This window comes from Ochlerotatus camptorhynchus, unplaced genomic scaffold (assembly GCF_037179485.1).
Source record: "Ochlerotatus camptorhynchus isolate MF236.1 unplaced genomic scaffold, CSIRO-AGI_Acam_v1.1 ptg000975l, whole genome shotgun sequence".
In the NCBI taxonomy this organism is placed as follows: domain Eukaryota; kingdom Metazoa; phylum Arthropoda; class Insecta; order Diptera; family Culicidae; genus Ochlerotatus; species Ochlerotatus camptorhynchus.
The window spans coordinates 110001-120750 of NW_027041409.1; the positions used below are offsets into that span (position 1 = coordinate 110001).

Here is a 10750-nt window from a genome sequence, read left to right on the forward strand (position 1 = left end):
ACGTAATAAAATATGCCGTCTTCCTTGGCCAACGCTGCACGATATTGGCTATTCAAAAATTACGTTGGAATAATGATTACTTTTCTATTTTATAAAGAAGGTATTTTTCAATGACGGCGAATTAAATCGTAAACTAAAGCTGCCGAAGCTGAGTGATGACGATGTACCCTCCGCTCAGTGGTGTGGGTTCGTACATGTATAGATGATGGTGTGCGTGTTTTCTTCCAACGCTGCAGTTCAACGTTGTATCATCAAAGACCTATTGGCGCTGTTATCTGTCTCTATAAATTCCAAAGAGTGAAGGGGGTCGGCTTTTGGTCCCAAGCAAACGATTAACGTACCCCATTCTAGTCGAAATTCTAGTACTACGCAATGTTTGTTTTGATTTGCTATGAAAGTTTAACAGATAAAATGAGGGGTTATTGGTTTTTCCTATGTTTCGAGGGGTGAATCGATTAGCTTGGGACCGAAGAGAGTACCAGAGCTGAGCCAAAAAGTTAAGAACGTTATTTCGGGACCTTCTAGTCTTAGAATTACCTCTATGGTATTAGCATAGAGGTAACTCTAAGACCACTGGGTCCCGAAGAAAATCATTATTATTTTTGGCTCACTCAGTACCAGAACAACGGTCCCAAGCAGTCCCAAGCTATTTCACTCACCCCTGCATGTTCTGCATGAATCCACACACCCCTGATGTTATCTGTCAAACTTTCATAGCGAATCAAAACAAACATAGTGTAGTAATAGAATTTCAACTAGAATAGGGTACGTTAATCGTTTGCTTGGGACCAATAGGCGACTAAAGTGGTGATCCAATTTAAAATCGTTAGTTTCGTATTGATTGTTGGTATTAGGGCCCTTGTTATTTATTATGTATATTAATGACTTGCGACGTGTTTTACGATTTTGCGACATTAATCTTTTTGCAGACGATACTGTGTTATTCATTGCAGCTAAGGATTTGGATGATGCCGTTTTACACTTGAATGAAGATTTGCGTTCTCTAAGTAGATGGTTGAAGTACAAGCAGTTGAAATTGAATGCAAGTAAAACCAACAATCAATACGAAACTAACGATTTTAAATTGGCTCACCACTTTAGTAGCCTATTGGTCCCAAGCAAACGATTAACGTACCCTATTCTAGTTGAAATTCTATTACTACACTATGTTTGTTTTGATTCGCTATGAAAGTTTGACAGATAACATCAGGGGTGTGTGGATTCATGCAGAACATGCAGGGGTGAGTGAAATAGCTTGGGACTGCTTGGGACCGTTGTTCTGGTACTGAGTGAGCCAAAAATAATAATGATTTTCTTCGGGACCCAGTGGTCTTAGAGTTACCTCTATGGTAAAACTAAATTTATGGTAATTTCGCGGAATCGAGTAAATGAGAACGTCTCTGTTGTAATTCATGATAAGACTATTGATCGCGTTAGGGAGATTAAATATCTTGGTGTGATTATTGATGACACACTTAAGTTCAACTCTCACATTGACAATGTCGACTGAAAAACGATTTAACTATTGCCAGTAAAATACAGCTATACAAATCAATCATCTCTCCTAATCTTGACCTTCCATTTTATTTCTACATCGAGATTACAGCGCTTGCAGAATAAAATAATGCGTTTGATTTTGAGATGTAATAGATTCACTTCCTCAACTTTGATGCTAGACGCCTTATGGTTGTCGGTGAAGCAAAGAATTGTATATTTGACTATGGTGTTCATTTTTAAAGTAGTTAACGGTTTGCTGTCTCGATATTTGTGTGATCGAATTGAAAGGGGAGTCACTTCATAGATATAATACTAGAAACGCGGTTGAAATAAGAAAACCACATTTCTTGACTTGTGCTTCACAAAATTCATTATATTATAAAGGAATAAATGTTTTCAATTCGATTTCTAGACATATCAAACGTTCAGCAACACTTACAGAATTTAAAAGACACTGCATTTCACACGTTAAAACTGTCTTTTGAACAGTTATCCAGTGATTTTTTATGAATTGACAAATTATGTATCTTGACGAAGTTATCTCTAACCTAGTCTCTAACGGATTATTTTATATGGATAGCTGTCATAATGACATTTCAATAACTATTGTAGAACTGCAAAAACTATTTCTGTTCGCCACGATGGTGATGATGGATTTTTAATATTTGATTTTATAGTAGATTAATTTAAAAAAAAGTAGTCTACAAAGGTTTGAGCCTCGCGCGCGTATTACGGAATACTGGGGACTGAGGACTGAATTTAACATTTGATAAAAAATGCAATTTTGAAGCTTATTTGGAAGATACCTTGAGTTTGTAGTAAGTTTTTTGGCAAATGTTGGGGGTTCGTGAGCATTCCTGACATTGCTGAAAATTATGATAGCATCAAATTGCGGGGTTGCTAGTGTAATAGGATGCTTTGTTGATTGTTCATTAAGTCTTGATCGCTTTTAATACTTATGAATATTTTAAGTGGACAAAAAGGCGAACTAAGAGGTGGACGCCTGAGCTTTTCCACATTTATATCGCTGTGAAGCAACTGTAAACTATAGAGGGAATTTATATCTGTAACTGAAACCAGTTCGATTTTGTTTGCTAACCTGGTTAAAATGTCATATTTAATTATCTTAAAGATAAATCGTCCAGCTCAAACTTTTGTAGGAGTAAGAGGTGGGACCATAATTATCATCATCCTCATTATCTATGGTAGTAGTAGCATAGAGGTTACTCAAAGACTAGAAGGTCCGAAGAAGTTCAAAACAAAACAAAAATTCTGTTGATGGCACAAGCTTCTAAGAAAATTCTATTACAACGAACCACATAATTTTAATTGATTTCTTCGCCAGTTAGTCGTATGTCACTTCGTTTGTGCTAATAGTCCTCTCCAGGCGGGTTCGTATAAGTGCGATTTGCGTGTGTTAGTGAGATTAAATTTTTTTTTGGTGGGAGAATTTTTTTGTTTGCTGTAAAAACTGTCATTCTAAAGTAGAAATGAAAAACAACACGAAAACAAACCCTACTTTCATGAGTCAAAGTTAACCCATTTTTAATAAAAGTGGCTTTACTCATCTATGAGTAAATTATTTTAAAAATAATAATGAGTTGCGGCAGTAGCTAACAGTTACTACTTAATGGGTGTAATAAATTTCTCATGAATACTTTTCCTATGACTTTGACAGACAATCGATTGTTCCAATTTTGACATGTCGTCTCTTTGTAAATTCAGGCTCTTTACTATTAGTGTAGTGTTCGTGAGATCTGGCTTGGAGAACTCAATAGGCTAGTCAAGTAGTGAGTTAATTTAAAATCGTTAGTTTCCACCGGTGGACAGTACTTTTAAGAGCAATAAAAAAGTGAATTAAATTAAAAATAATCACATTGATTTCTTCTAATGAGTATTCCACTAACAACCTAATTCATTACATTCTCAGTACATTTGTATTTAGACAAAAATCTGTTCTCATTTTTGCGTCACAAAAACGAAAAAGGGAAAAAAATTGCAATTTTAGTTGAATTTACGTTGTTTTCTAGTTTTCTTTGGCTAAAATCAGCACAGGTGGGTAGATTTGTTTATAGTAGGGGTAGGCGAGGCGTAGTGAACAGGTGGGGCATAATGAGCACCCTGTATTTTAGCCATAAATTTCTATTTATTCAAAATAGAAAATAAAATAAATTAATTCAATGCCGTCACTGCAATTAATTTCTAGAGAATTATTGTATAAAACGCATTTAAACTTTGAAAAATGTCGTAAAATGTGTAAGTTGGGCATATCTTGTCTACGCAATATAAAAATCCGATCCGATATAAAAATCCTAAATAAGGTTTTAAGAACTCAGAATACCGCGTCGTAGGTATTTATTTAGCTTAAACATGTTTTCAAAGCATACGCAGACTGTTTGCATCATATTACACATAATATGTATTCAATTTAATATCAAAACTACCAGTTGATTTTTTTAAGGCTGTGAACCATTTGCTGACTTAAATTTAACTCGTGGTTAAAAGTGACATTTCGAAAGTTATTTTCTATGTTCGAAAATCCCAGTGCTGTCGATCGACCGGTTTTCGAGCCACGGTTGTCAAAATTTAACTTCTTGTCTGTCAGAAATAACCATGCTCGGAAAGCAGGGTTAATCGATAACTTTTCATCTGTCAAATTTTAACCAAAAGTTAAAATAATCCACCAAATGGTTCAGAGCCTAAATAGGGTGGGGCATAGTGAGCAACCGTCGGATGGGTAGAGTAAGGCTGTGAACCATTTGCCGAGTTAAATTTAACTCGTGGTTAAAAGTGACATTTCGAAAGTTATTTTCTATGTTCGAAAATCCCTGTGCTGTCGATCGACCGGTTTTCGAGAAGAACTTAGCCAAGGTTGTCAAAATTTAACTTCTTGTCTGTCAGAAGTAACCACGCTCGGATAGCAGGGTTAATCGATAACTTTCCATCTGTCAAATTTTAACCAAAAGTTAAAATAATGCTCCAAATGGTTCAGAGCCTTAGCAGTGGTTTGTTTTTGTTTTGATGCGTATCGCAAGTGTCGGTAATATGGTCCGCAATTACAAGAAGAGTTCAGTTCTGTAAAAGTGGTCAAAGGACAACATGGAAAGGACAGTGGAAGCAGTAAACCGTGGGGAATCCGTGAATCAAACGTCTCGTGAGTATTGTGTTCCACGTGCAACTCTAGGACGTTACGTTATTTCGGTGACTCCAGAAAAAAAGCATATCGGATCATTTGCTACTGTTTTTTCGAACGCTGAGGAAAACGAACTGGTGTCGCATATCCTAAAGCTGGAAGTTTCCTGTTACGGAATAACTGTTCGAGACATCCGCAGCTTGACTTTTCAGGTGGCGGTTCGGAATAAAATACAGCACCCGTTAAACGTCGAGAGTCAACTAGCTGGCAAAGACTGGGTCAGGGGTTTCCGGAATGTATTCTACCCCTCAATCCACTAATACCTCGTAAACTGTTGGACAAAGGTTTAACCTTTCAAGAGTATACATGAAACAATCAATTTGTACAAAACGTGGCCTGCTCACTATGCCCCACCTGGTATCTTAGATTCACAATTTCACACGTTCCAAAAACATGTGGTTTTCATCTCGTTCATTTTTTTTCACATTTCAACGGTCAGTTTATGATAATAAGATACCTTTCCAAGATTTAACGCTGCAAATGTACAATAATATGACTTACTTTATTAGATGTATGGTGAAATGCTTAACATGCCCACTATGCCCCGCCTACCCCTATGCATGCTTAAACCAAAGCTTCTTGAGGACTACAAAGTGCATTTACATGTTCCTGAATCAAAATGTATTTATTTGATGAGAGTGCAGGCGAACCAGCCCAAGGCTGAAAGCCTCCCTAATAAAGATAAATAATAATAATAATTTATTTGATGAGTACCAATTATCGCTCATAAAAACATCCTGACCAATGCCAGACCAAATAAAATAAAATAAATACAATTTATACTCGACCTTCTCTGATTTGCAAGAAACTTTGCATTATTATGTGTTATGGGCAATCATTCACATTTTTGCAAAAATTCGGCCAAAAGTATTCATGAGCTTTTTAAAAAATGAATTATAAATATTGCCCTTACTTTTTGAAATATTTCAGTTTTTAACATTTTTTTAATTTTTTTACTAAAAAATATCTTGTATATTTTTCCTTTCCCAGAAAGCCTTTATTTTTTCTACAACTGAATCTCAGAGGTCATTTCGATCAGAAGTGACGTTTTCGTGCTTCTATTTATTGAAAAATGACAAAGACGCCATTTTGCACAAAATTACAACATCCGATAGGCCGATTTTTTGTAAAAATGGGAATGAATGCCCATAACACACATGTATGCAAATCGGAAAAGGTCGAGTTTTTCCGATTTGTCGTTTGGCGTGGCCTTTGTTTGTATTATAATTTAACTGAAAAGAGCTACAGTCCAGGTGGACAATTTTTGAGAGATTTTGGACCAAATCACATCCTCCCGCCCCCTGCGTGGATAGTCATACACACATTTTTTAAGAATTTGTATGGACAATGGATTTGCCTCTCCCTCCTAAAGCGTCCTCGTGGTATATGAACAGCCCAAAAGAAGAATGTATGTTCCGCAAAAGCTGGAAAACGTGAATTGTCAGTTCTTCATGCTGCTACCAACTACTGTGTTCCGGCCGAATCAATTGTGCAGTCAATATTGTAATGAAAATCCTAGACCGTTGACTGTTATATAGTTTTAAAAAGTATAAAAAAGTTATGACTATGAATAACTATGTAAAGGACCATTTTATCGATGTTACGTTAATATAATAAAATCAACTGCTACAGAACACGCTAACTGTTCAAAACAATATCACTAAATACAATTATTATCAAATAAAAATGAAAGGAAAATAAGATCAAACCGAACGTTAATTGGAACACCTCACTGAAACGTGAGCGGTAATTGGTACATGTGACTAAATTTAATTTAATTTTTTTTTCTGCTGTTCAATTTTTATTTTCTATTTTTCTCGCATAGCGTATAAGCATAGAGGTAACTCTAATGGCGGTAAGCTCCAATCGGTATTATCCTCGGATTAAATCCCGATCAAGAATGTCCGGCTGCTTTGATGTCGACATCAGAGTTATTCAACACGATGCTAGGCAAACACTTCGCAGATCATCCAAACAGGGACGGTATTAAAAGTTAATCCGAGTTGGAGCTTACCGCCATAAGACAAGTAGCATAGAGGTAACTCTAAGACTAGTAGGTCCCGAAGAAACATGCTCAATTTTTTGGCTCAGCTCTGGTACTCTCTTCGGTCCCAAGCTAATCGATTCACCCCTCGAAACATAGGAAAATCCACTAACCCCTCATTTTATCTGTCAAACTTTCAAGCGAATCAAAACAAACATTGTGTAGTACTAGAATTTCGACTAGAATGGGGTACCTAAATCGATTTGCTTGGGACCAATAGGCTAGTCAAGTAATGAGCCAATTTAAAATCGATAGTTTCGTGTTGATTGTTGCTAGTAGGTTCCGAAGAAACGTATGAACACCGGTTGAAAACTAACGATTTAAAATTGGATCACTACTTGACTAGCCTATTGGTCCCAAGCAAATCGATTAACGTACTCAATTCTAGTCGAAATTCTAGTACTACACTATGTTTGTTTTGATTCGCAATGAAAGTTTTACAGATAAAATGGAGGGTTCTTGGATTTTCTTAGAAATACTCAGAGGGAGAGATGGACGGAGAAAACAAATCACAATTCGGCAGCAGAGATTTGTACCTAAATTATCTTGCAACCTTTGTTATGCACGCGGAGAAATGATTTTTAAATTCAAATGCATATATTTTTGGCTCAGGGCCTAATATATTATTGGTATTGATTCAAATATATTATTCGGTTGATTCAAAGAAATATATTTTTGAATCAACAAACCGGTTGTAGAGTCAATAATCAAAATACATTAGGCCCTGAAACAAAAATCCATTTTTCTGCGTGTAAGCTAGCATTTCACGTGACTTTTACTTTTGATTCGATTTACATGCAAAATAATATTTGAGTGCATCGCAATAGTTTGCACATTTCTTGGTGCTATTAGTTAACCAACTAAGATCAATTATCCTAGGAAAAAATCTAATGGGAATGTTCGATTGGCCCAGATTTTGACAGTTCATTTGGCTCAAAACATTCTCTCCGCCTATCTCCTCCCTCTGAGTATTTCTCGATTTTCCTATGTTTCGAGGGGTGCATCGATAAGCTTGGGACCGGAGATAGTTGAGAGCTGAGCAAAAAAGTTGAGCACGCTTCTTCGGGACCTTCTTGTCTTAGAGTTACTTCTATGGTATGACATTATTATGCACAAAATACAAACTTCTATGTATGTTCTTTGTGCGTGTAATAAAAAGAAAAAAAAAAACACTTTAGGAAATGTGTATTGCACGAGTGCATTGAAGATTGCCCTTTAATGTTTTTTGTTTTTTTTTTTTTGTTTCATGGGTGACTGTGCGTGGTAATTGATATTTTAATGGTATTCGATGGAGGCTTCAAGAAAAGCGGCAGACTCCTCTAGGAGCGGTGACTTAACCTCAATTGGGTTTACAAAACTTCGAGTTCAGATGGCGTTTCAGGTTACTGTGGATGTGCGTCTTGTAACCACACATGCGCTCACAAATATACTTTGGCGGAACACCACATTCATTTTTGATGTGGCACTTGAGACTGTTTTTCCATTTGTAATTACGGCCACATGTCTTGCACTTCCACGGCTTGGTATCGTTCTCATGTTGAAACACAATTTGATCCTCTTTGCGCACACCAGTGGCGCTGGTACCATTGGATGGAAGCGACGAATTCGATCCTACACTGGAGTTACTACTGTTCAGTGAAATTATCGATGTCTTTTGCGAAGCCTTGCTTGGAGAAGGGACCACCGGAGCACACAGCGAAGAGGTCTTTCTAGCTGCTATCTTGATCCGACCGGGAGTAATGCGGGTTGCCGACTTGGATGCTTTGCGCCAAATTGGAAGATAGTTCGACGACGGATGCGGTGATCCATCAGACGAAGTGATCGACTGATCGGCAATAGAAATATAGTCCGCATCCGACCAGAGGTTAAAGTTTTCGAGCTTGATCTTAGTATAACCACCACCAAGTGAGCTACTGTCGTCTGCTGTAAGACGATTGGATTCGTGGGTTTATTTAGATTGTTTTACAGTAAAGATTCATTTGTTTAAGAAATTGGTTGTGTGTGTGCAGACCAAAACGGGAGAAAAGAAAGAGAAAAATATAGAGCGTTAGTAGATTAGTAGGTTAGTTACATTGTTAGATACAAACTAGATGTTGTTAAATCAAGAAGCAAACTTATCAGACAAATTTAATAAATATTTAGTATACTTTGCCTAATATCGGTTTATCAGTCACTGAATTTGTACGCATAACAAACGTGTCGGTGGGTTTGATTGGTTGCTATACTTTTTGTTGGTAGTCATTCAGGCACTCAACAAGAATATTGTTGACTCACGGATTGCAATATATTATTGATTCAAAATTTAGTGAATTAACTAAACGTCTGTTAAATAAACAACTGTTTTGAAACAGTTGTTGTTGACTTCAACTATATGAATTGTTGAAATAATGGTAAAATATGTGTGTCCGTGGATATCTATGGCACAATTTATCATACATTATGTTTGTAAATAAAATGAACACTCGACCAAAAGTAATAGAACAATGTTACTAACTATATATAAAGGTAAAAACAATACTACTTGATGACCTCAACTGCTGAAACGTTCACATGAATGATAAATGTGTTTTCATTTAAGCTATTTGACTGATAAACAAATATTTGACAGAGCGTGAACCTCTACAGCCGTCCTCTACTTCATTAGTTATGTTGTGTATGCATAAAAAAGTAATCATTGTTTTCTACCTTAGTAAGATAAATTATTTCATTATGAACAGACGTAAACAAACGCAATAAACCATCGTTTTGTGAGAATTGCAGAAATTAGTAAATTGTTAGTTTGGTGGTTTAAAAAAACCAATTTTATTCACAGATCTTTTTTAAACTGTCGACTTATCATTTCTTCATGTGCGTGTGTATGTGTTTCTCGAGCACAACCCGATAGAATGCCTTGTAAGAGCACAGTTCAACGGGACATAGATATAGCGGTTGTTTACCACACTCGTAGCGTAAATGTCGTGTTAAGCTTTTTTTCCGTAGGTACTTGCGATTACATGCGAGGCAATGATATTTTTCAGTATCCTGCACATGACTATTTTTGGTACGCCCCTTATAGCACGATGTCATCGAAAACTGATCATTTACTGCTGCAACAGTCCCACTCAGTTTTATCTGACTTCTAAGTAACGAATCTGTCCATGACATATACTGCGAAGGAACATCCTGGGGGTTCAGTTCCAGCGAGTCGTGAATTCTCAGCTTTGTGCAAACGCCATCTGAAAAATAAAGTCATATTAGTAAAAAATAACCAGAACTAAACGCAACACATCAACACAAGATTAAACAAAAATATATTAATTTAGAAAATGCACTTCGATTTCTCATTATTTCCAAACCACTGCATTTTGTACACTGCCGTTACTAAAAAAGAGTTATTTCCAAATATAAATGTATTCTGTATTTCTGTCAAATATAAACAACTTATTTTCTTAAAACTGAATATTCTTCAAAAAAAAAATTATAATTTGTTTAGATGTATGTGATAATTTACATATTCATTTTGTTGATGGATACATTATATTTGTAATTAAAAAAAAGTATAAATTAAAAATATACTTGGGATAAAACATTGTGTTTGTTCTCTGTTTGCGCGTATTTTTACCAGAATGATTTGTGTTTAAAAAATAATGAGTATTCACTTTATTTTAAATAGGCTTGTCTTTTGATTTTTTTTTTTCAAAAATCGTTAATGTCTTTTTATTGCCCTAAATGTGAAAATGGTAAAATATATATTCCCCTAGAATGATGGATTTATTTCTCGACAAAAAATGACTGGTAATCTTTTCTCATCTTTCTTTTCTTCAGGGCCCAGCACCAGCTTTATATTGTTTCATTTTTTCCTAATCAAATTACTTATGTATGAATAACATAATCATTAACATCAACACAACAAAACCTTGTTAACCTTATTATCCTTATTTAAATGCGGATGTACTTTGCAGAAACGTCCATCGATGGCAATTGATTTGTGTTGTTTTTCAACTTGTTTTTTTTTCGTTTTTTAAATTACAGTATTT

At 35.7% G+C, this 10750-nt stretch overlaps 1 protein-coding gene across 1 annotated transcript in view; it reads right to left on the reverse strand.

Annotated features, from left to right (window-relative positions):
• Positions 1–8657, reverse strand: part of LOC135715636 (uncharacterized) — a gene marked incomplete at its 5' end in the record, with an annotated part of 38123 nt that extends 29466 nt beyond the window's left edge. Inside the window, one exon of the mRNA XM_065238809.1 lies at positions 8165–8657. Within this exon, the coding sequence (XP_065094881.1) occupies positions 8165–8657 (493 nt within the window). The remainder of the gene's footprint in view (positions 1–8164) is intronic.
• Between the last annotated feature and the right edge of the window lie 2093 nt (positions 8658–10750).